Below are 26,980 nucleotides of genomic sequence, written 5' to 3'. Positions count from 1 at the left end.
GCCCTTAGAGGAAAAACACACGTAGGAAGGTTCTTTTCTCAAAGACTGAACTTGATTTGATTTGATTTGATCAAAAAATTTAATTCGGATGTGGTGACCAAAACAAAACCGCAGACAAGCCCCGTAGTTTTTTGGATTTTTAAATTATTTATTCGTTGAATGATTGAAGGTGTGTACCATGACTCCAGTTGGGTGAACCACATTGAAGAATTTGACTGTGGGTCTTTAGATTCAGCCAAATGCTTTCCATTAATTTTGCTCTATAAAATCTAAACATGATAAGTAAGTCGTGAACGCTTCAGCCATGCTCAGAACACTGCACGGTAGGGATGAACTCAACCCACTCAGGCCAAGTGAGGGCGACAGCAACAGGTCTCATGAGCCGGGAGGTCTACAAGAATCCGAGGATCTAGGGGAGGTTCTGTTCCCCCAGAGTAAACCGTTCGGTTTTAAAATTCAGCCTACACTGTTCTCAAGAGACTGAAAAAAAGAAAACCAATGTCATTTAAAAAGTACCACACGATATGCAATCTGCCATGATCTGTTTGCATCTAAAATGGCACAATCGAAGGCTTCAAAATTCTAGCAGTCAGAACGTTTTCCTTTAAGAAATCGTTTCCCTTTCTACTCCTAGACTTCTTAGAAGTTATTTTGTGCTCAGGGGGCACGGGAGAGAGGAGAAGACAGAGCGGGGGTCGGGGGAGGTACCAGGAGGTTGACAATCTCACTGGAGATTAAATGCAGTGGAAAAAAGTAACGAATGCTAAAGTTTTTAAAAAGTTTAATGGAGCCAGTAAGGCATATAAATCGTATTCTGGCAGACATTAAGACCTGCTTTCTCTTACCAAAGAAAATGGCACATGTTTTATCAAAATTTGACAATCGAGAGTAAAGGGTACTGAGATTCAGTGTCAGAGCACCAACTAAAATGAAACAAAAAAAAAAAAAAAACAACCAAAAATAAAAAATTGCTATTCGATTCGGAAGGAGAACTAGAGAACCAAGGCATAAAGGGGAGGATATACAAGTGTTCCTCAATCTCAAAATCCTTTAAGAAGAGGAGTTCTGGCCACTTGTGAGCAACGCTTCACTCCACCAAACGCCAATTCCAGAATCTAAATTTACAACAATAGAAAAAAACAAAGGTAATTCCAAATGCATTTCTGGGCATATTCCAAAAGGAAGCTTTAAAGTATTCGTGATACACAGGCTCGTCTGTTTCAGGTAGAAGTCTCCCTGCTATTATATTCAAACAAAAAAGAATGATCCACTTTTTGCAAAAATTTTGAAATACCTCTCTTTCAGTCCTAGTTTTAGTACGGAATTGACTTTTTGTTCTTGTTTTTTAAATAAGGGCTGTTATCTATATGAATACAGAACTTGAGCTCACACGTTTCTAACAATCCATTCACCTCCCACCCGGTCAGTCCATGAATATTATGGTTAACTTAGCAAAGTTTCTTCACAGAAAGATATTATTAAATGGCTGAAGGAGTTGCAAACTTTATCAAAGTGCTGTGAGTAATTACTGGAAAAACCCTTACACTGATTTGCAATGGTCTTTTGAGGATAAAAACAGGAAGTTAACTGATACTGGACTACAGGTTTGCAAGGAAACATTTTCACTGTCCTACTTGATATATAATATAATAATATGATAGAATAAATTACAGTACCTGGCAGGCTGACATCAGTTCTTCATCTAAAAATGACTATCATTCAGTTCAAGATATGAAAAATGCAGATGAAGCATGCTCTAAAACATTGTGGCTACAAGAGGCCTTATAAGGGACTCAAAAGAGGAATCTACTCAGAACCTTTATTTAGGTCAAACTAACATCTAGAGAAGCCTCCATGCGATTCCATCTTTTCCGGAATGAGATTCCAAACTGCACTGGTTAGCGGGGGAGGGACTGGAGACCGGGGGTGGGGGGGTGGGGGAGGTGCTACTTAAGTTGCGATCGCGTCGCTGGCAGATGAAAGACTGTTATCTTCCACCAACCCCAACGGAAGCTGCGCGAAGCGGGGCATTCATGAAAAATGCAGGACAGGACACGAAGGACTGGAATACCTACCCTCCCCCACCATCCATCTCCCTCTCGCTAATACTGAACAAAAAGGAAGCCCATCCTCCAAGTTCATGGCCTCCCTACTGTACGTCCCCCTTGAATGCAGTCTACGAGTTTACATTTACCCTAAGAAACAGTACCCTGCATGGGAAGTAGTACTTGTTTTAAAACGGAAGTATTTTAAGCCTACGGGGTCAATCTGGGGGGCACTTTAATAATCATATTGCTACCTTGAGAGCGCTAACACACACAAAGTGAATCCAATAAGGTTCTGTGTATTGATTCAATATTAAGTATTAATTGCATGACCATCATAGCACCTCTTTACATCACACAATCACCAGAATTAGAAACTGCTTGGAAAACTAAAACCAGGGCACAGTCCAACCACTAGAAGTTGCACACTGTTGACCAGAGAGAGACCGTGGGCGTGGTACGGGGCCGCTGCAAAAACTGGCAGCCTGCCGATTTGACGAGGAGGCCAAATCGTGGGTTTGAGATCATTTTAGGAACCTGGCAATACTGTTTGAGCAAAATACTCAACGCAGCAGGAAATGGACCAAAAAGGAAGAAGGGAAGGGGAGGAGGGGGGAAAAAAGCATTCTATAACCAAATAAACATCTGATATTTCCTTTCCCTTTGAGAATAAATACAGTTAAGGTCACTTTTAGCCTTGGAACGGATATATGTTTGCCTATGATGATCTTGCTAATGACTACACGATGTCTGATGTCCTCTGCTAGGATTATAGTTTTAGGAAAGCCATGGTTACAAGAGGCATCTATTGGAAATACCTAGAGCTTCCTTTTATGGCAACCACTATAGAATTCACTTGTCTTAAACAGTGAACAAGGAAAGATGGCCTCATGTTTCCTTTGCAATAATAGTATATGTTGAGGATCGAGTGGCTTTCAAGCAGCATGGTGGGTGTGAAAATGTCTGCAGTTTAGATCATTCTGTTGCGTTTATGGGTTGGTGAGTCTGTAATGACATCGCCACACTGGGCTGAGGTACGCTTTCTAGTTCCACCATTGTCCAAGTGGAGGGCCATTTCTTCTGATATGAAAGTGTTCAAATCGACATCATGGAGTCCATTTCTCCTTCGACTAGCATTCGATCCACTGCTTACATGTGTAGGAGAGCCTGGGGTACTCGAACGCACGCTTATACTAGCCATTGCACCACTAAGACCTAGGAAGAAGAAAAAAGGTTTTAGAGTTGCTCGATTATTTAACCCTCTTGAAAGCAACCCACTCTACTTTCAACGTTTCATAGCGTCAGAGGTCTTCCTGTTTCCTTAAGGAGTCACCACAGGGCAGTTAGGTTTTCTTGTGGAAAAACAAATCGCCGGGCTTTTGATGTAGGTGTTTCATCGGGAAGAGCACCGATATTTACAGTACGGATAATTACCAACTCTGGGAAGTGGATCTTGTCACGAGCACCGTGTCAGGTGTATGCACAGATCACAAAACTCTCCCATCAACTCTACTGGGTATACACTGCTTAGTTTATGGCTGAGGACAGCAGGTGCTCGCTTTAAACAGGGCATTTTGGTTATCCAGAGTCACCACCCCAACAGATCCCCCCAGCATGTCTATGTGCATGAAGGGGAGCAATCATTTCTAACTGATCATCCAAAATCATGGACTCTGCAGCCCAAAAAAGGGGTCACTATTAAAAAAGTATGCAGGGGCCTCAGGCAGAAAGTGAGTCTGCCCTTGGACAAAACAAGCTCTATGATCACCCCCGGTCTGGAACTTGATTTGGCAGACATTCCTCAGGGCAACCTAACTCATCATCACGTATGAAGCCTCAGAGGAGGAGGCAGCGCTGATGGTAGTATAAAAAAACCCTCCTGCCTTCAAGGCTGAATTAAATCCAGGAAAGACCCAGCACCCAACGCTGGACACTCATTCTTCAGATTCTTGAACAGTCTAAAGGAGGCAAACGTATGTTCCACTCTGAAACGTTCAGGATGACCTATGAAAGGCCCGAGTGACGCCAGGAAACATTAACCACAGCGTTGAATTTGAAAACCTTAACATCACAGAAGATGGATTTCCCTTACGAACTTCCCCTTATGCTACTCTGGCCTCACGCAGGGATTTTGTTCTTGCTTGGCTAAATTGATAGACTATGACCTAGTAGAATTAATGTTCCCAAAGAACACAACTTGCACCTTAGATTTTTATAGAGGTTGGTCTGGGTAGGGGCCCATTCTTTGTAAACTCTGTTAATGTGATTTAAATTTGAATGCTGGGAAAAAATTCTCTGCTTTCTGCCCCCATTAACTCTGACCTTGTTCTTACCCTACAAATACTCTGTGAACATTCTCAGGCCCCTCGCTTCAAAAGTCTCCCTGATGCTGATCATGTTCTGCAACCCACACCTCTTCCTGCTCTCAAACTCCCTAGCCAGCAGCCAGCAGCCCCTCACTGCTCTGCCTGTGGAAGAGGTGTCCTTCCCCCACCCCACCCGGGTGGCCAGAGGAAGGGTGGGCATGCCAGACTTTAGCTCTAAACCATTGCAAGGCTGGTGCCTATTTAAAAAAATAGAGGCACTAATCTTGGAGTACTTCCTGTGTCTGGTGCTATGTAAGTACTTCTAATTTTCATGCTCGTAATGATCCTACGACATCTGTATGGCCTGTTTTGCAGATGAAAAACGGAAGTTAAAAGGTTAAGCAAGCGACCCAAGGTCACACAGCTAGTAAGCAAGAGCTGGGGCTCAAAACTCAAGCACTGATCTGACATTCCCCTTGACCGTTACACTGCCCCCTCTTAGAGTCAACAGGGTTTCAGCATGAAGTGGTTACAGGGGCTTGGGCCTGGCCTGCCTCAGGCCTCGTGAAACAGTCCCTCTCCCTTCCTGCCCGCCGTGGCTCCCACACCACCGGAAGAGCAGATGTACACTGCCACGTAGCCCGGGAGGGCCGGCCCGCGCCTCCCTCCCAACATTTGCACCTGCAGAGGCCTGGCCCCCAGCTCCTCTGGCACCTACACCACACCCCGCCCACCAAGGCTCCACCTCTTCTATTTAGTCCCTTGCTGGTTCCGCTTTCCTCCTGCATGAAACTCTCCCCTCCTTCCTCAGTGGCCTGGGGGGGGGGGCCTCTCTTCCACTTTAACAAGTTGGATGACACCCAGGGTGGTGTCCTCAACCCCTTAGCTTACCTACGGGTATCATTTTCCATGCGACAGGGATCTCTCCTGGGCACATGGGCCCATCCACAGCTCTTAACTGCCTGCTGGGCCTCTCCCATTTAACAGCAAAAAAGAGCTATGCTCCTTCTTCCTCAGGCCATGCAGATTTATTAAAATAAATAAAAGGGAAAGAAACATCTTGGGCTCATTTCATACAGCGCCAAACAATCATGTGCTTCATTTCTACCTAATGCACACGGTGCCTGGCACACAGCATCCGCTCAATTCTGCAAACAGGGGAGCACTTCCAAGTCCTACCCATTTTGACATGCACTGAAACCCAAGGCTGCTGGCGTCCATTCCCCTCTCCAAGGCCGGGAAATAAACCCAGCTGGCTCTCACCTCTTCAATCTTTGCTGTCAAGTTTTTAAAAACTCAAGTTATTCCCAAATTGCCAGCATGTTTTTTTTCCCCAAGTTCTGTGTGCTGTGCTTTTTTTTTTTTTCCTAACCTAGCAGCCCTAAACAAACTACCAAAGAGTGTCCGTGAACTTAAAACAAGAACCTTTTCATAGCAGGTTCATAATGCATGAAGTCCTAAGGGAATTATACTGCAAAATTTGGGCCTTCAGCACAAAACTCCACTAACTAAACTTCAGTAATTAAACATAGAATCCCCTTTATCATTTGAAACCACCAAAAGAACTCAACAAACCCCCCCCCCTCCGCCCCGAACCCCTCATTAACACAGCAGCATGTTTATTAACACCTAAGGACAAATACCCAAGGCTCACAGAATACTCCACCAGAAGTGAACAGGCACATCAAGCAAACTGTTCTATTGTTTCCACCGCTATTCTCCATGAAAAAGAAAAGAGATTAAATACCAATTTGGTCAATTTGAAAATTTCCCAGGAACTGCTGGGAAATGGCCATCTTTCTTCTGTTGAGTGTTATGAGTTGGGCTTTAGTCGGGCAGCTCAAGTACAACCACAATGTGCAACATGACTTTCTTCCTACCTACTCTCAGCAGGGAAAATTCTTTTCAACGTTTAACTCCCTGAAAATCTTTCCCAAAAACACTTTCGTGTCAAAAAAAAATTAAGATTAACAACCAAAAAATATATATTTTAAACAGCCCAAATTTTATTTTATAAACCAATGACAGCTACTGGAAGATGCTTCAGGAAACCTTAGCTAAGCCACATGAACAATCAGGCCTATACAAATACAGAGAATCTGAACATGCTTCAGAACTAAAAACTAAGTTGTACGGCCGGAGGGCATACAACTTAATTTCTACCAAAACACACTTTTTCAAAAGGGCTATGGGAATATCAGTTGACAAAAAGCAGAACAAGTAGTATGATTAGACAGAAAGGTCTCCATTGCTTAACACAAGATAAACTTAGCAGTTTTAAAGTTTCTGCATTCGTTTTAAATGATTAGTGCAGGACGGAGGGGAAAAATAAAAAAGATTAGGATGATTTAATCATACTTTGAAAAGAAAGCTCCCACCGGAGCTAAAACAAAGTTACAGTCCAGGTTATAGGATCTAGGTTACATGGTCAATTGTTAAAAGAGCAGCACATAACTATTATTTTCATACCAAGTTCATGCTTCAGATAGTTAAGAAAATCCTGTTTTCAGAATTAATTACATGTAATTCCAGTTTACCAGCACATAGTTAGGTCACATATAGGCAGAGAGAGAGCAAATGCAGACCGATGCACCCCCTTCCTCCGTCCAGCAGCCTGTGGCCTGGAGGCCGCGTCTACACTCTCTACCTGCTCCCCAACCCCCGTGAGACTGAGAGCGCAGACGGCCAGCCCCAGGGGACTGTCGTTAGTGTTGATCCACTCAGATCCACTCAGCACAGGCTCGGAAGCCTCAGCAGATCTGCTCCACCCGTTTTCTTTCATGTGCAGCACAAGAGGGGGGGATCTGAAATCCCCACAATTGGAACCAAGCGAGAACTTCCTGACTGGAACCCTAGGAAACTGGCATTCTTGCATTTCCCATGAATTGCACTATTCAAATGGAGAGGGCTCCCTGTGCACAAAGCGGTGTTCTGAGGATTTAAAGCAAGCAAGCACTTGTGTGTACATGTCGTGTTTGAAATGCACCAGGGAAGGAGTTCAAGTCCCTGAAAAAAGGAATTCTACTAAGATTTTAGTAATGTGAAGTAGATACCACTCCCCACCCCAATATGTAAATCGTAATACTGAATTTTTATTGAGGTAAAGCACACTAAATCAAACCAATTACAAAGATACATGTGTCACACCAAGAAAACATTTTCAGTTACGCTGACAGCCCAATGCTTTCAATTTTTCAAAGACAGTTTTAATGCCATGGGAAAAATGCTCACGACGTTAAAATGAAAAAAGCAAGATACAGTACCATATATGCAGTATGATCTCAACTATGAATTTTAATATTTATACATTGAAAAAAAAAAAGACTGAAAGAAAATGCACCAAACATTTAACTGTAGTTATCTCTGTATAGTCAGATAACAAGATACTGAATTTTTTACTTTTCGGAAATTTTCAAACTTTCCAAGAAACGGTTATTTGTAAATCAGAAGACTTGTGGAAAATTTAAACTCAAATGTTCAAGTGCTTCATAAACTACCAGAGGACATTAAGTACTAGGTGAACAAAATGGCTTTGAGGCATGGCTGCATGGACTCCTTTTTCACGTCAATGAAAAAATGTCCAACAAAATTTTACTGAAACTTCAAAACAATTTTGGATCATTGATGTTGGCAGCTTTAGTTAAGTCTTACCCCAGAAACTTCAGCAACTAGTAGCTAATCTTAATATAAAGAAAATGCCAAGTTTTCATCAAAAATTGTAATGCTGTGTTAATTGCCTTCGTTGTTCTTGTTCTCAGAAGCTGGTTTGAACAAAGGCTGTAATTTAGAGATTCCAGCCTTCAGAGAGGAATATTAATTAAAGAAGGTTCTTTGAAATAATCATTTTCAAGCATTTAAGAGGGGAGTTTGCTTTGGTGCATTAAATCTCTTACATCTTCATTTCCAAGTAAGTTTTTAAAAAAAATATTTTGCTGTTAAATAACTATTGACAGTTGTGTTATTTCAGGAAGATGCAGACTGCAATGTACAACACGTACACAGTAGGGGTCTAGCGCTGTTCCACGCGCTGCCTGGGTGCGGGGGCAAGAGAAGGGGGGACCGGGACAGGGGCGTGGATTTCCAGTTAGTTCTCTGCAGCAGTTCCAGGAGTCCGTGTAAAAACACTTAACCCAAGCACCCCTGCTAGCTGTCCAAATGTTTCTAAATATTTAGCTCTATGGATGCAAGGGGACAAGAGTCACAAGGGAAGAGACAGAGAACCAAGCACAATTACTTCGTCTCTTCCTAAATGTACTGGATCTCAGGTGAAACCACACTGGAATTTCCTAACTTCTCTGTACCACACTCCAGTGCACACAGGCCAAGGACTGTGCTGACCAATGTAACCAAAGCTACAAATAGCTCTGCTCAGAGGAGAAAACCTACCGGTTCAGGCTGCCTGGAATCACAGCATTCCGTAAGCGCTAGGAGAAAGTGCTATCACTTTTACACACTGAGTATGACAAATTAGGAATATGCCCTACATTTTTCCTAAGTAAAAACTCCTACCTGACCTTCCACAATTTTCTGAAAAAGCCCTACACCCAGTTGCTCCGTGTCCAAGAATCTGCCAAGCAACTTAACGATTTAAGACAGTAAGGATCACCACGTATGTAGGCCAGGGAAGGCTTTGTGAGGCAAAAAAAAAGGAAGTAGCCAGAAACGGAGTCTATGAACTCCTCCGGCAATGGTGCTGCGCCCCAATCTGACTGCCTAGGTGTGAACACTGCAAATGCTCTCACCGAATTCACCGAATTCTATCAGGCCTAAAGCTCCTCAAAAACATTACCTAACTCATCTTTGTACCACAGGCCCCTCCCCCTAGAGGGCCTTTAATAGAGTGCTTGGTACTTTGTTTCAGTAAAATGCTGGGCAATAGAAAAGGCTACAGAATGACAATATATACTTTATTCTTAAATGACCACCCTCCCACAGAAGGATCTGAACTGCAGAAATCAAAACTCACAACACCACAGCCACAAAAAAAGGGAGGGTTTCAAACTAAAAAGGGTTCAGACTTCAATACTATAAAAGGCTGCTGACTTAACCCACAAAATGCTTTCTTTAAAATAACAAACTTCCCTGTGTTTGAAATTCTTCAGGGTCATGGAAAGGCTGGGCTGCCTGAGCCTCTTTCAGTACTTACACTAGTGAATGTAACAGCGCTCTGCCTTTTTAAAACTTCCTAACTTAAACAGGAAAGGAACTTAAAACTGGGCAATGTTGAGATCCTAAAGCTAAATGCCAATGCCAGCAACGGCAGCGCCTCTGAGGCCAGCAGACCCCGCAGGCCAGGGCCTGGACGGTGAGGAATCCTACAGAACAGCCCAGGCCCAGTGATGTGATCCTACTTCAGTCAAGAATGCCATCAACATGGCTTCCAGAACTAAAACCAAGTGTTTCTGATTTTTATGAAACAGTCTGAACCAGGGCCAGGAACCTACAAAGACCACCTACAAGAGGATGTGAGGAGGCTTTAATGTTGCTTATCATCCGAGTTAAGTCTGACTTGGCGTCCAGCTCCTTCTCCCGGCCAGATCTCTCCCCTCTCTCAGCAACGTGTGCCCCATTCTTACTCTGGACCCTTTCTACCTAACCCCCATGATAACAAACAGAACTCAGAGTGAGGAGACCAGATTTCAATCTAAGGCTTTCCAGACCTAACACTAGCTTGGGCAAGTCAACTCAGAATCTGTCTACCCAGAAGAAAGAGAACCTCACCAACTCCACAGATTTTTATCAACACACAAAAAAAACCTCAGACCCTAGGCAAGTAATGTAAGTAATAAACAGTGAGTTTTAAATGATTCTTGCCCTCTGGAGAGATATACGCAATTTAAAAGGCCATCCTTACTGAAAAGGGAGAATGGAAAAAGTACCCTCAAAGGCTACCAGAGCCCCAGGTCTATTTTTGCAGTAAAATGCCACCCAGAGGCAGAGAGCCCTCACAGGACTCAGAACTAAGTGGAAGTCCTGCTTCTCCCACGGTAAAAAAATACAGCATTGTGAAAGGGTAGGTACTTTGCTACGTTTCCCATTTAATCTAACACCTTATAAAGGAGACTGCCTTGGAAAAGTTAACCATCTTCCCAAGGTCATACTGGGAATGTAGCCTACACACAAAAGCCTAAATACTCTTCCTACTAAATGAACCAGAAATACAGGTCATGAACCATTCACCTTCAAGCCTACTTCTTAAGATTCAATCATGGCAAAAAACCCAAGATATAAAATCACGATATTTTCTGATGTCTTTAGAGAAGAAAAATAAGCCTAGAGATCTTTCCCACTCGCCCCACCCCCAACCCCATGGGGGAAGGACCACAAATGCACAAATATGGAGGCACGGTGGTGAAGAGTGAATACACTTTGGAGACAGGCAGAGCTGGAATACCTATTCTATCACTCACTCATCTGTTCCATCAGGACCAGATATCCCCTTTCTTTACCAACAAAATGGCAGTAACTCCAGGCAAGCATAGGATTCGATGAGAACCTTCTTAGCGGAGTGCTGGCACCAAGTAAACACTAAAAACAGCTGTAATGGTACATCATCCTCAAACCCCATTCAAGTCTCGATTGTTCTAATTTAAGCAGTTTACTCTGTAGCTCTCCTGCGGTACACGCGTGACCTCTACCCCTGTTGTAGTCCTCTGGGATCTGCAATCCTCAACTCTTTCTCAAGGTTCTCTGCCCTCACTGTGCTGTATCCTTTCAGGTCACAGACCTCTGAACTCATGTTCAACTCAGAACACATCTAACTCCAGGTTCTTTGCCAGGTTCTGACAAAGCCAGAGGCTTTAAGACAAGACCCTGCCTGGGGCGCCTGGGTGGCTCGGTCGGCTAAGTGTCGGCTAAGTGTCGACTTCGGCTCAGGTCATGATCTCACAGCTCGTGGGTTCAAACCCCACATCAGGCTCTGTGCTGACAGCTCGGAGCCTGGAGCCTGCTTTGGATTCTGTGTCTCCCTCTCTCTCTGACCCTCCCCTGCTCACGCTGTCTGTCTCTCTCTCAGAAATAAATTAAAAAAAAAAAAAAAAAAAGACAAGACCCTGCCTTAAGAAAGCCCCAGTCCATTGGAAAGGACAGCCACAAAAGCAAATCTAAAGACAACAGATTAACAGCTCAAGGGAGGCTTCCGAAGGGAGAACTAAAAGAAAGCTGTCAGGGTAGAGGCGTCTGATCGGTCTTAAAGTATGAGTAGGCGGAGAGAAAGAACTGAAAAAGAGCATGGAGCTATTTCCTACATGAGACAGTATGGCGAAGATATCTGACCCACGGTCGAGACTCGATCAGAAGGGCCCTGCAATGCCATGCTGGGTCCTAACTTCAACCTATCAGCCATCAACAAGAGTCATTTTTCAGTGAAGTGACAAAATCAAAGGGACTGCTCCAGTTGCCGCAGGAAACATGGACTGGCAATGGGGTCATCTCAGGGCCAGAAAGCAAGAGCAGGAAGGTTATTCCAAGAGTCCAGGGCTTATGTCCTCCAAGAGCCTTCTCTTAACGTACAGCCAGTCTGCACTCTAAAATGTCCCTTTCTGCCCTTAGAATCTTGCACACATGCCACGTTTAGGATTAAATTATCCAAGTATGCGTTGGCCTCAAGAGAAAAGGAAGCACTCCACATCTATACATTCCCATAGACAGCACAGCACCTGCCGTGTGCGCATCTGAAGGGCTCCAAGAGGGAAAGACAGGGATTTGCTGACGGGCTGGAGGGGGAGACCACTGGAAACCCTGTGTGAGAGCAAAGCCTGCCGGGAAGGCGGGGTGGAGAGGACAGAGCAGGGGTGCCGGCAGCGGCCAAATGGCAAGCACAAGCACAGGGCCCTGCAGGAGGTGGCGAGGCCTCGAGACCAGGGGAGTGAAGATCTAGGTCAGTCAGTAAAGACCCTGAGGAAAGGTCAGAGGCTGAAGGAGCAGATTAAGAAAAGGCCCAAGAAAAGGAAGATTCCAGAGGACAAGGAACGCCCAAGCGGCTAATCAGAAAGGGAGACGGAGAACCACAAAAATGGTCCAGAGAATTTTAGGTCCATCTGAAATTTTCTGTTACATTAAAAACTACCTGCAAGTTTGGTAACTTTTTATTCTTATTTCAGACAAGGATACACAAGGCAAGGACAAAAATTAGTGTGGCACATGCTTCTGAATTCCCAGGACTCCTTGGTGAGCTTCATATCCAGAAGACCAGACCTCACGGTACACAGAAAAAGAGCAACCTATGCTGCAGACAAGCACCAACACAGAGCACAGGACTGAGTATGTTCTGTAAGCTTCCATAAGTGACAGATCTGACTGAAGCTGTCTGCTAACTATCTGCTGTACGCATGACTGAAATAGTGTTCAGTCTGAGGCAGATGACGTCCTCCTCAGAGGATCTTAGCACACCCTGTGTCTATAAGAAATAAATGCACTAGAAGTACCTTCCATCTTTGCTATTTTTCTTCAAATAAAAATGCCTATTTTAGGTATATTTATGGTGTTTGGTACAGGTGTTTAGGAGCTGATAAAGAAAAACTATGGGGGGAACTGTCTTCTCTTATAAAAAGGGGACGGGATGGTGGGACGCCTCCCACGCATGTTTGCTGTTTAGAAACTTAAGTTTGCTTCAATATGCAATTCTTCTATGTCCTCCCCCCCAATACTCTAAAACTTCATGAATTTAGACTCTCCTTCCAATATAGATTCCTAAGAACTTCAATTTGTCTTCAATTACATTTGACAGATCTAGCTAAGCAAACTATATGCAAAACTAAATTCTGATAAGTATGCGCCCTAATTGAGATGTCTCAAAATACGCTTTAAAAGATCACCTCAATAGTTTTCACTTCAATTTACAGACTAATAAATCAGATCACGAGTACAGCTTGCTACAAAGTTGGTCATTAATCTGGCTTACAACATAGTTAACAACTAGAAATCATTCAAGTCATTGTAAACACTCAAACCAGACTGTATACTCCTCAACACATCGAAGCTCTCTACAAACCACGACAGCACAAACTCGATGTATCTTATGTTTCTGTATCCTCTTTCAAGAAGCTGCATTATAACCTCGCTGTATGAACCTTAGGAGTAAGAGTGCACGGAGTCTCCACTATCTTCTGGACTTGTGCTAATTGGGAAGTTCACTAAGAGGAAAGATTATTTTTCTACACAGTCTTATAATTAAACTTTCTCAACCTCACAATTTAAACCTAAGTCAAAATTATAAATAATCTCTTCTTAAAACTACATTGTTACTAAAACTGCAACAGAAGTTCGGGAAAATAATAAACTACAAGTTGAACAGTCACAAGAGAGGCTAAGGGAGAGCTGGCTCTTTTTACAATGTATACAACTGCACTAGTATTTTATAACAGGAGTGGCATTTGTGTGTCTTAAAACTGTCTTCTAAAGTACAGCAGATTACAGAAAAAGGAAACCTTAACAAGAGAGATATGGAATGAATCTTAAATGCACTTGACGATAAAATCAGAATGCTTAGAGAGACAGCCACATCCAGCCCTACTATGCGCGGACAGGACAGTCACCTGACGCTGTTACACACGCTTCCAAGTCATTTGTACCAAACTTAATGGTAAAAGATGTGAATTCTGTAATGAAGACTAGAGGGAACTCTTTTTTGCCTGAGTTTCAGAGGTTCTGATGCATGACTATTCCACTACATGAGACTAAGTACTGCATCCATACATCAGGGACTTTCTGGCAATAAATGTGTTTTTAACTTCTCAAACTATCAGAAAGGAAAAACACTTCTCCAACCCCAGGTTCTCATTAGGGTTTTAGGTAAAGAATCAAGGTCAGCCAGAGAGAACAAGAATATAAGCATTAAAGCTTCAAGAATATAGATGTCCTCTGCATATGTATCATCCCACCCTTTTTAATACCAGGTTACTTGGTTTCAGATGACCTACACTATGGTCCAGAAATGCTCACTTCTAACAGGACCCCTGATCTAATTCACTAATTACTTCTCCCTGCCCAGTCACGTGCACCATCATCCATGTTTTCCTTCCGGTTTCAACTAAGTCTCCTTACTCTGTTGTTCTTTTATTTTCACAGCAGTATTAAATGTCCTGTAAGTACGTCTCCCAGTTCTATCTGGAAGTCTGCATTAGAGAGGAACAAACAACAGACTTGCTGACTACACACCCCAGGTTTCTCCAGTAATACTTAACTCCCTTGGCCAAGAACGCTGCCTTCTGGCAGGTCTGACCTGGTGGGATGGTGATGGACTGCCCTGACAGTCCTGACTATCAAAGCAAGGACCTAAGGGACAATAGACATAAGGAAAGTCGATTATTCGTACATCTGTCTACTGCCATCTGGGTCATCAACTCTCACCCTTTACAGGCACACAGTAACTTAGAGAGCCAAAGGGAGTTCCCATGAGAACAGCCCAACTGACCAGGCTCTCCAGGCAATTGGAAATCTAACAGAATTCTGAAGACACAACTTCCTCTTTGACTCAGAATAATAGGAAAACATGTACAATAGTAAGTATAAAGCAATAAATTCTAATCAATGTTGCAAAAGATTCTGTTATTGTGACACTGATAAGCTCAAACTAACTTTCTAAAAACATTTTTTAGGATGGGCTAGCTAACATTCAAAAATCGCCCAGGTAAGTTCTTAGCTTACATTCTATGTAAACATTTCTGGAGCATGTAGTTACTAATAATAGACAAAACACAAGACAGTAAATCTGGACCTAAACCTAAATGTGAAAAGGGGTCCACAGGCACACTCTTAACCACTTTTCCAAAGAAATATGTTTAAACGGCTTTACCATGCAGAGCTATGGCTTCCCGGAAGGGTTGCAAATCAGTCTCTACAGATGAGCTAGTTTCCGTTGAAGTAGCTCGGTTAGGGGACACTACAGTCAGTCTTGGGGGAGCTCTAGAGTTTCGTGGTGGAGGAACTTTCCCACACAGGAAGCTGATCAAATCTTCTCTACGAATAGTTCTTCTGCGCTTTTTAACCCAAGCCAACACATCCTTATTGCGTCGCTGATAGCCAATCTGAATTCCAATATCAAAACTTCGCTGATGAGTATCCACGCTTTCTGTTAGGAAAAAAAGAACAAGAAACAAGATACATCATGATCATAAGAGCCATGCAGCATTCTCTCCTAAGAGAAAACCATCTCACGAGCTAACCAAAATGAGCATCACAAAGACTGGGCTTCTCGAATTCTATGGCTAATATAGTCAACTGAACGGTATTTTATCCATGTTTCAAGTGTTATACGTGGCATTTAGTCTTCCCAGTCTAATTTCAGAGCTTAACACATCACACAGTCCTAGAGTTTCTGCCTTGTTCTCTAAAACAATAAACAGAAAGCCCAACTACTTACTGTTAGTCAAGTTACCATTTTAAAAATGCTGTTCCTCTAAAAATCTTGCTATATACTTAATCTAATTAAGCTAGCCTGGTTTACTACTACTATGGGTAGATTATTTTTATTTTCTTAATGTTTATTCAACTCTGAGACAGAGACAGTACAAGTGGGGGAGGGGCAGGGAGAGGAGGAGACACAGAATCCGAAGCAGGCTCCCTGTTCTGAGCTGTCAGCACAGAGCCTCACGCGGGGCTCAAACTCACCACTAGACCATGACCTGAGCCAAAGTAGGACACTTACCTGACTGAGCCACCCAGACGCCCTGATGGGTAAATTAAGCTTGTATTACTACTATACTCAGCTTCACTTCAGAAAAAAAGTACTAAGCAGACCTTGAAAGTGGTACTATGATCCTCCTAGTACAAATGAGGAAACAGGTAAATAAGTTACACTGAGTAACTGTACCAAGGTCAAAGAATATATACAAGAGCTGAAATTTTGCTCGAGCCCATGATTCTTAACCACTAACCTCTACGCTCTTTCAGAAAAGAATGAATTCCTGGGGGACCTGGGCGGCTTGGTCAGTTAAGCGTCTGACTCTTGGTTTGGGATCAGGTCACAATCCCACAATCTGTGAGATGGGTCCCCACGATGGGCTCTGCATTGACAAGGCAGAGCCTCCTTGGGATTCTCCTCTCTCTCTCTGCCCCTCCCTTGGTAGTGCTCTCTCTCTCTCTCTCTCTCTCTCTCAAAATTTAAAAAGAATACAAGAAATGAGTGAATTCTCACAACTAATTCTAAGTAGGAGCATCACATCATTCAACAGAGGACTCAGTATTACAAATCGCTCAGGCCACCTGTATTTATCACATCATTTTGGGGATGTGCTACTACTGACAGATTCAGCACCAAGAACTGGGAACACACTGAAGGCAGCAGCAAACATTTTAGAAATCATGAGGAAAAATTAATTCTGATTGACCACTCAACACCAACACCAAACAGCACAGTGGAAACAGAAAAAGATTTCTTTCCCTCGGTATACTTTCATTCTGCTTCCAGTCCCCAATAGTTCCCATCATTCATAACCAGTCCCAAAAGACCTTGCCTTAAAAATCTCAGCCTGGCCTCCCAGTCTCCCTGTAAATAAGTACTACCTACCCCTCCCTGTATATACTGAGCCCAAGTTTTCAATAAAACAATCCCTGCTCTTCCCATGATTTTTACACAGTCGGAAAAAGATCAGGGAAACTTAAGCCACTGCGATTTATTTTTAGTTGAATTGCTTTGCTAGCAAAAATCACGAGTATACTTCTAGTGACATTAAAGAAGACAGTTCCAAGGTGCCTGAGCAAGTTGGTTAGGCGTCTGACTCTTGGTTTCAGCTCAGGTCATGATCTCACAGGTTGGGAGTTCAGTCTCAACATCAGACTCCACACTGATGAAGCAGAGCCTGCTTGGGATTCTCTCTCTCTGCCCCTCCCCTGCTCATGCTCTCCCCTTCTCTCTCAAAATAAACTTTAAAAAAAAAAAAAAAAAAAAGCTGTTTTCCAGAAAGAAACACAGTAATCCTGACATCATGGAGGATCCCAAACTACATGGCTTAAGCAAGATGACAAGAGAACAGCACAAGCACAACTTTGTTCCTTAGAAGATGACCAGTCCTTGTTGTTTAAAAAAAATTTTTTTTTTTTAATGGAAGACATTGTCCATGGGAGCATGCTTTAAAAATAGTAAACCCCGGGGCACATGAGTGGCTCAGTCGGTTGAGTGTCTGACTTTGATTCAGGTCATGATCTCACGGTTCGTGGGTTCAAACTCCAAGTCGGGCTCTGTGCTGATGGCTAGCTCAGAGCCTGGAGCCTGTTTCAGATTCTGTGTCTCCCTCTCTCTCTGACCCTCCCCTGCTCATGCTGTCTCTCTCTCTCTCTCAGAAATAAATAAAAAACATATAATTTTTTAAAATAAAAATAGGAAACCCCATCACAACTTTGAGAAGTAGATTATTCTTATTTTAAAGATAGACAAAGCAGCTTGGGAAAGAAGTAATTTCTCTAGTGCCTCAGTACTAAAGTGGCCAAGTTACAATGTGAAGGAGCCCGGCTTCTGATTTCTCCTTTCATCAGAAACAAATCAAGCATGAAATCCGTTTTAAAGATAAATAGCATTTAAGAGGATAACACAGCACTTTCCTATCTCCTAAAGGCTTCACTGAAGCCAACCTCAGGAGTAGACAAACTCTTTAAGATGACCTTAGTAAAGCCCTATCTAAAGAATGGATTCTGGGGGCACCTGGGTGGCTCAGTCAGTTAGGCATCAACTTCAGCTCAGGTCATAATCTGACGGTTCGAGTGAGTTCGACCCCCGCGTAGGGCTCTGTGCTGACGGCCAGCTTAGAGTCTGGAGCCTGCTTCAGATTCTGTGCCTCCCTCTCTTTCTGACCCTCCCCTGCTCATGCGGTCTCTCTCTCTCAAAAATAAAGCATTTTAAAAAATTATAAATAATAAATAGAAGGGATTCTGAAAGTACTGGCAGCATTTTAGAAGAAATCATGTCGTGTCTGAGCAAAAACTGAGCTCGAGCCACAGCACCGAATGTAAAGTGTGCATACTTAGAAGCAACCAAGTTCCTACAAACCCGCCCTACCTAAAAGAATGGTTATAGTACAAGCTCAAAACTGGAGAAGGAGGTTTCCAAACAGACTAAGGAAATTTTATTTTTTCAAACCCAAATGGAAGGAGGCCCAGAACTGGAAGTTCTGGGGGGGAAGTAGGAAAAACTGGAAGTAGGAAGGGGGGGAAAGGGAGGAAGTGCAAAAGGAATACTAAAAACAAGTCCGCAGGGGACTGCACAGCACAAAGCAAGATGCAGCAGGTGTGTCAATGTACCCCTGGCAAACCAGACACCAAGAATTCTCCAAAAACTGGATACGAAACTCAAGGACCAGAGGCAGGGAGCCACCTGAGGTGGCCATTTAAAAAACTAACAGTTTAGGGGCACCTGGGTGGCTCAGTTGGTTAAGTCTTACTTCAGCTCAGGTCATGATCTCATGGTTCATGGGTTCGAGCCCCGCATCAGGCTCCGTGCTGACAGCTCAGAGCCTGGAGCCTGCTTCGGATTCTGTGTCTCCCTCTCTCTCTGACCCTCCCCTTCTCATGCTCTCTCTCAGAAATAAATAAAACAGTCTACAGCCATACCACCCTGAAGGCACCCGATCTCTTTTGATCTCGGAAGCTAAGCAGGGTTGGGCCTGGTTAGTACTTGGATGGGAGAAATAAATAAAAAGCTCAAAAAAATTTTTTTAATAGAAAAAATTAAAAACTGACATATTAGCAAAGAAAGCTAAGTTTTGGGTTGTTTTAATTGAGACCACAAGGAAATCCCCAAAATCAGATCTGCAAGGGTCTGATTTTTTTTTTTAAAGTAGGCTCCATACCCAGCATGGAGCTTGAACTCACAACCCTGAGATCAAGAGTCGTATGCTCTACCACTGAGCTGGGCAGGCCTCACAAAGGACAGCCTGATGCTTCAATCACAGATTTGAACAAAATGGAAAATTCAAGTATTCACTGGTTTAGATAAAAGACAATTACAGCAGTTGTGAAGCTGTTTTAAGATTTACACAACTAAAATAAAAGTCCTAATTGACCAATTATTTCACCTCAGAAATTCTGAGTCTGCAACAACAGAACCAAGAACACACTAAATATCAGGCATTTTCTAAAACATTGACTTTTATAAGTTAGAAGGTCCAGGAAAAGCAGAGATGACATTTAAGGTCTTTTGGCACGCCCTCCTGCACTGCCTGGGCTCAACTGGTTTTATACCATTGACAGAATATACTGAAAGCCTAATCCAATCCCCTTACCAACCAGATTAATCCAATCTCACTTATTTCCCTAAATGGAAAATCTCATGTTGACCCTAAGGCTTTGAAATACAGTCTATGTTTAGGACTTCAGTTGCTTGGTTGAAAACAAAACCCTATCATACCTTGCCCTCAACAGGAGAGGTGAATACTTCCTGGAGAATCTCAGGCATGACCAGGCTAGATTTTAATGTAACCACAGGCTGACTTAGACAACAGCAGCCACAAACATGCACAAGGACGGCGTTCTGAAGATTCTCAGCTAGATTGCTGTCAATACATCTGAATCCTGACTAACAGACATCCAAATTCTAGAAATGCGAGCACAGAGACTGTGGGGACAGTCTTATGTGCAAAACTATTTTCGTGAAGCTAAAAAGCCTCTGTGCAGCAGGGCCACAGGCTTGAAGGTTTGGCACACCCCAAGGGCATCAAAATGTCAATCTAACCTTTAAGCACGACACATTTATTTCCTTGTTCAAGACGCAAATGGACAAGTCACAGTAGATGTCCCATGTTTCATAGGTTAAAAAAAAAGTTTTTATATAATCAGCTTAAACTGAATTCCAGATTTTTAGAGGTCTAATCAATCCTTTCTCCCCACTGGCAGGGGACAATAGGCACAAGATCATCTGACTTCTGAGAAGAAGACCAAATGCAGAACTTTCTTACTTGCGACACAGACAAGATTAATCCAATTTCACTATTTATAGCTTTCTGACACTCACAAACCTTACATGAGTTCGCCAGAGTAGACCTCCCAAATTCAGAAACAAGGAACTGGAGCTGAGGCTCAGAGAGCCTTGCGGGGAGTCAGGTTAAAGGACACAACACAGCTCTTCCCCCACCAAACAGAAGCTTCTCCTGCTCTCTTTAGAGGGTCTATCAACTGTGAGAATACACTGCTAGAGCAAATCAACTCTGGCAAGGAATACTAACTACTACTCAATATCTGAACTTAGAAATGCAGTCTGCACTAACCAACCAGTCTGCCACAGGGCAAAACAGTATTAAAAATGTTTCATTAGAGGGACGCCTGGGTGGCTCAGTCAGTTGGGCGTCAGATTCTGCTCAGGTCATGATCTCAGGGTTGGTGGGTTCAAGCCCGCTGGGCACAGGCTCTGTGCTGACAGCTCAGAGCCTGGAGCCTGCTTCAGATTCTGTGTCTCCCTTTCTCTCTGGCCCTCCTTGCTCACGCTGTCTCTCTCTCAGAAATAAGCAAAACATTAAAAAAATTTTAAATGTTTCATTAGATAAAAGATGGGAGCTGCAGGAAAAATAAAAGCCTTCTCTAACTGTTCTGAGGAAACGATCCTGTATTCCCTAACAGAGTAGTGTATCCAAAAAGCAGCACTCACTTGGGCTACTTCGGTACTCCATTTGCACCTAGCCAGCACACACAACCGAGAACAGGCACCAGGGAAGAAATGCAAGGGCCGCATCTGGCTGGCAGCCACCCAGTCCTCACCCTCCCTCTCCTAAAGGGACTCGGAGTTTCTGTTTGGGGAGCTTCGGGGACAGCTTCCTTCACAGTCCCGCGAGAGGTGGAACACGTGGTTTAGTGCTCATCTCTTCGGCATGGCCCCAAACGGTAGTTCCGACACTGGTTCAGATGAAGCATGTGGCTCATTTCTGGCCAAGAGCCAGAAGAAGTCATCTGCTGCCAGCTCCGGGAAAAGCAGCTCCCGGGCTCTTGGCGGCGTCGGCGAGCGACCTGAAGACACACGCTGCGGACGCACGGAAACCAGCCGGAAAACACAGCGCATGCGCGCGCACGGGCACACACGCGGTGTGGACAGCTGAGAGCTGGGCGGACGAACCAAGTCCGCCCCACGCTCAGCCTTCCGAGCCTGAGAGACGACCCAGGCCCACGAAGCCTGGTCATTTCTGCTTCATCCACAACCCAAACACCCTTTTACAGAAAAGCTGCACATATGAAAATGATTGTCGGGACGCCTGGGTGGCTTCGCTCAGTCGGTTAAGGGGGCGACTTGGTTACGGCTCCGGTCATGATCTCGTGATTTGTGGGTTCAAGCCCCGCATGTGGCTCTGCGCTGGCAGTGCAATGCGGAAGCTGCTTGGAAATTCTCTCTATGACCCTCCCCTGCACACACCTTCTCAAAATAAACTTAAAAAATAAAAAAAAAAGATTGTCTTCTACAAAAATTGACAGAATCCACAAACGATATTCCTGACTTGAGGCCACTGCTCCTTATAATATTAACAGTAAAACTTAAGACTTATAGAATTGTAGTCCAGACTATGGTGTTCAGAACAAAGCTTCAAAGTTCAGTAACGGGGTTTTGTTTTGTTTTTGTTTTTGTTTTTACAAGTGAGTGACAAGCCAACTCCGGAAAGTCAAATTCTGAGATGACATTCCACTATTAGTTTCCAGGTAGATTACGCCTTCTCTGACCATCGGTTTATACACCAACCGCTCACCACTGGGCTCCCAAATTTTCAGTATATTCTGCTCATCCTCACTCCACATATGGGTCTAAGACGGCTACATGGAGATGAGACAGCATATTATAAAAAGGATTTGGCATCAAGACATCTCAAAAATGAGGACTTAAAGGGCATCGTGCTATTTTTCTCACCTGCCAATCCAACTTACATTTAGTCCTTTTAGGGAAAGACGAAAAAGGAAAAGCATACCCCACAAACCTTTTTTCAACCAAGAAAAAACAAAGACATGTGACGCCTGGATGGCTCTGTCAGTTAAGCGTCCAACTTAGGCCCAGGTCATGATCTCACAGTTTATGAACTCAAGCCCCATGTCAGGCTCTGTGCTGATGGCTCAAAGCCTGGAGCCTGCTTCAGATTCTGTCTTCAGATTCTGTGTCTTCCTCTCTCTCTGCCTCTCCCTTGCTCTATCTCTGTCTCTCAAAAATAAATAAAAACATTAAAAGAAAATTAAAAAAAAAAAAAAAGAATAAAGTAACAGGGGGGCCTAGGTGGCTCAGCTGGTTAGGCACCCGACTCTTGATTTCAGCTCAAGTCATGATCCTGCAGTTCGTGGGCTCAAGCCTCACTTTGTGCTGACAGCACTGAGCCTGCTTCGGATTCTCTTTCTCTGCCCCTCCTCCACTCACTCTCTCTCAAACATAAACATTAAAAAAATAAATAAATATAAGACAGCTAGGGAAATGCTGAGAAGTGGCCCTGAGGGATGAGATCAAGTACTGGCTCAAGGGCTCTGCTGAGGAGCTAAGGCACTGGCACCCCCTTTAGACTCACCACTGAGGCTTGATCAGCCTTAGTCCAGCTTCTCTTCTGAGCAAAGATTCCCCCCACCCCGAAAGCAAAAGGAAGTTAGCCTAAGGAGAGCAGTACTTTCCTACTGAGGAGTCAGGAAATAGATTACAACTGGCACCCAGGAAAATGCAGGATGAGGGGGAGGGTTTGAGAAGGAAACCACTAGGTGTGGTCTAGTTATTTCCCAGGTAAGCATGAACCTGGACTAGATCAAAAGAACAATAACTTTTCACTCCCCTCTTCAGTTGCAGATAACAAAGACTGCACTAGGCCAGGAACAGAACCTGACTGAAAAGTAAACAAACATTGTCCTCTTTGGATTTACCAAGTCAAGGCAGAGATGAGAACCTGACAATCAAGATTTCTTCTTCCCCTTCCCAAAAGAGGGTATCAAAGTCTGGCCCTACTAAGCACAGTAAAAGGAACCACACACTCCATTTTGCTGAATTCTGTCCACACTGAGGGACAACTCACTCTCCTGTAAACCCTTTGAGCCAAACCAGTAACTTAACACTTGATTTTCAAAAGCCCACAAGCAATCAAATGGTCTTCAGTTAAGCTTTACCTCCATTCTGAACCTCCAATGAACTTTCTGAACTTCCTTTTAGGAGTTATCCAGAACCTGGTAAAAGTGCCAACCTCTCTCTCCCCAGGCTGCAAAAGGAACCATTTTTAGCTCGCCAGAGAAGTGTTTAATCGTATAAAATACTGAAGCACTGTCCACTTAAAGATATCCTCCAAATCTTCTCCCTTGTAAATTACACATAAACGGTCAGTCAGACCTGGGAACCACGATTTCCATATACCAGGACTCCGTACTGCCTGCACCGGTGACACTACCTCGCTAACTGCACCAGTTCTATTTAAGGTACCTAATTACTCCTACAGCTGCATTCCTGGTCCCCAAAGATTTCACCCTGAAAAAAAAAAAGTGAGGCTCTGCGAGGCTCTGCAGAGCAGTGATCCTCTCTCCATGAATCAGTTCAGACTATGTTGCTACATTACCAAATCCCACAAACCACAACTTACCTTTTCTAACAGGTAAAGAAGAATAGATTTACTTATACGATAACAGGACATAAAATGAGTTCTAACAATCTAATATTTACGATAACCCAAGAACATCACGATTTCCAATTAAAAAAAAAAACGAAGGTCTCTCATTAAATCTTCTCAAAAGAGTCAACTGATACACTATAAAAAGTAATTTCAAATCCAATAATCAAATTAGGGAGAATTTCAGAGTGCAGCTTCTGAAACCATCTTCTTACCTGAAGCAGTACACAAAACTGCCAACTTTAATTCTAAAGAGATACATCAAAAAAACACACTGAGCACCAAAAACTGAACAGAAAATCTATGAACATCCATATTGTTGCATGGCCTAGGCAAAGAGCCTGGCATACAGAAGCACCAAAAACGGGGCCAATCCCCACCCTGAAGCAAAAAGCAACTCCAACAAATGGTAAACTGTAGTGCCTCACAAACAAAATGCAACTCTGCCAAAAAAAAGGGGGAGGAGGGGCAGAATTAACACCTTCAACAAGAACTCAACAGATGAATCTCAGAAACATGGGAAGGGATGAAGCCAGACACAAAGTGCATACCATTGGGCTCTATTCACGCCTCATAACCTTATGGAAACAGAAACTATATACTACATATGGCAATCAGATCAGTGGTGCCATGGGCTTGGGTTGGAGGTAGATGCTCTCTTAACGTATGTTGATCAAATTCAGCTGTAGGATTCTTAAAAGAGTGACTACACAGTATCCAAGAAAGTTTTTAAAACAGGTATTAGGGATCTCAAAATTCTCTGGATGAAACCAAGAGCCATTCCAACAATGCTTAATACCCTCAAGCACTGATGGATGTTAGAGTAATTCACTCAAAAGTCAAAATTTAAGGAACTCACCTATATAAAACCAAAGTTGACCGCGGGGACACCATTTAATTGTGTTTCCCTTTTCTCACAAGCCTAGACTGAGTTCCTCCTTCCCTAAAATTACCACTCTGTGAACCAGTTTGTTTTCAAGTTTTGTCCCAAAACACTGCAAATTCCACCCATGAAATCTCACAGTAAGGGCCGTTTTTCCCACAGAATGCCGCCACCATTTGCACACTCTTCTGCAAAACTAAGAACCTGATAAATCACTCCGCAGCCTGTGCTTCAACTTGTTCTGAGAATTCTGAAGTGCACAAAACCTGTTACTGTTGTAATTAGCTTCTGGAAGCTTGCAAACATTTGATTTAGTTACATTTTTCCTGAGATTAACATACTCAAATTCCTTCTCCATAGGAACCGTGCCCCCAGGAAACATCAAAACCAAATTTCCAGACTTTCAGCATCAGTTAAGACGCAAAACCTAACGCCATGGTTACTGAGAGCACACAATGAGGAAGAACCTTTACTTACAGATCTTCAGGTCAGTGGGGAAGGAGGAGATTAACTCCAAAAATACACTGTCATAATGCACAAATCTACCAACACGAGCTCTGATAACACGCTACCTGCCAACAATATACAATCAGATACAGGACAGCTTTGAAAGCAATTATTTGAAATTGCCAGAGAAGAACTGCACGGTAACGTGCGCACAGCTTATTCCAATCAGCTGACTTGCAACGCACCTGAACGCTACCCAAGTACCCTGGTTTAAGCTGCCTAACTGTCCATCTTTGTCAGGAGAAAAGACTCTCACACCATCGGCTCTACTTCCCTGGGTGCCTCCAGGCCAGCACTAGTGACACTCGGGAGGGGGCCGGGGAGCGCGTCTCCCGCAGGGCAGGCGGATACTCAGCAGCCCCCTCTCGGCAGGACATTCACAAATGCCTCCAGCGTGAAGACCGGGTCAAACGCCCCAGGAATGAACCTGCGGTCTCGCCAGCGCCCCCCCGCCCCAAGTCTCTACCCACCAAGTACTCCGGGCACTCAGCGGCTGGACTGGGCAGCAGGAAAGAGGGTGCCCAACACGCTCGCAACCAAGGACTCAAAGCCTGACGCAGGCTGCCCTTCCCCTTAGGCGGCAATGCAGCAAGGTTATCTTTACCTTTGTAGAGGTTGGTGACGGCGGTGGCTGCGTTTTGGAAGGGGACCCAGAGAGAAAGTCCTGGCTGCTGACACACTCGGTCTGAAAATGGGGGCGGAGGGGGGTGGAGGAGAAAAAAAAGAACACAATAGACACGGAGAGAAAGAGAGAGAGACACACAGAGAAAAAAAAAAAGAGATGTTATTTGGGCGTCAGTCACTCAGAACGGCCATATTAGGTTTCGCCATTTTGTACCAGGATTTCGGGATCCCACATTCGGTGCGAGGACGGCAGGCAGCGGGGCGGCGGCGGGGACGGGAACGAGCCGCGGGGCCCACAGGCGCAGCCCCCCGGGGCCGAGCCGCGGCCGCCGGAGGCGCCCCCTCCCAGTCCCCGCCCCGAGGCCGGCTCCGGGCACAATGGGCCGGCCCCGCCACCTCCCTTCGCCATTTTGTGAGCTGGAGCCCCTCCCCTGTCCTCCCGGCCGGGGGGCGCCGGCAGCCGGGCCCCGGGCGCCGGCGGGCCCCCGGCAACCCCCAACGGGGGCGCCCCCAGCGCCGGCCCCCGCTCGGCCGTGGCCCGCCCCCCGCGCCGCCATCTTGTGAGGAGGGGGCGGCGGGGCGGTGGCGCGGCGGCGGGGCCACGGCGGCCGCCCTCAGGGCTCTCAGCCGGCCGGCAGGCCCCGAGGCGGCGGCGGCGGCGGCGGCGGCGGCGACGGCGGGGCGGCGGCGACGGCAAGATGGCGGCCGCGGGCCTCACCTTTGTAGAGCTGGGCCACGGCGGTGGCCGAGTTCTGGAAGAGGTGCCACAGCTTCTGCTGCTTGTGCTCCGGCTGCGCGGCGGCCGCCGCCTCCTCCTGCAGCTCAGGGGGCAGCTGCTCGTCCTGCTCGGCCTCGGCCAGGCACTGCCGCTCCCACTTGGAGAACCAGTGCTCGGGCCCGTGCTCCTGGATCTCGGCCTCGCCCTCCTCCTTCCGCTCCTCCATCCTCCGCGGCCTCCCGCGGCCTCGCCGCCGCCGCCGCGTCCTCCTCAGGCGGGGCCCCCGCGGGAGCGTCGTCGTCGAGCGGCCCGGCGGTGGGGCCCAGCGGCCGGCGGCGGCTCCTCGCGGCGGCCCAGGCCTCCTGCAC

At 44.8% G+C, this 26,980-nt stretch overlaps 1 protein-coding gene across 1 annotated transcript; it reads right to left on the bottom strand.

Moving 5' to 3' along the window:
• Positions 1-127: 127 nt before the first annotated feature.
• On the bottom strand, positions 128-26,980 carry CUNH16orf72 (chromosome unknown C16orf72 homolog). Its single transcript, XM_039244353.1, has 4 exons — positions 26,613-26,980; positions 25,875-25,955; positions 15,147-15,422; positions 128-3,260 (listed from the first exon to the last, which is right to left on the bottom strand). The coding sequence occupies exons 1-4, from the start codon at positions 26,836-26,838 to the stop codon at positions 3,016-3,018; spliced, it is 828 nt and encodes a 275-aa protein (XP_039100284.1). The 5' UTR covers positions 26,839-26,980; the 3' UTR covers positions 128-3,015.

Source organism: Hyaena hyaena, unplaced genomic scaffold (assembly GCF_003009895.1).
Source record: "Hyaena hyaena isolate Hyena2069 unplaced genomic scaffold, ASM300989v1 scaffold_238, whole genome shotgun sequence".
Taxonomy (NCBI): domain Eukaryota; kingdom Metazoa; phylum Chordata; class Mammalia; order Carnivora; family Hyaenidae; genus Hyaena; species Hyaena hyaena.
This window is presented reverse-complemented; position numbering and strand designations above follow the sequence as displayed.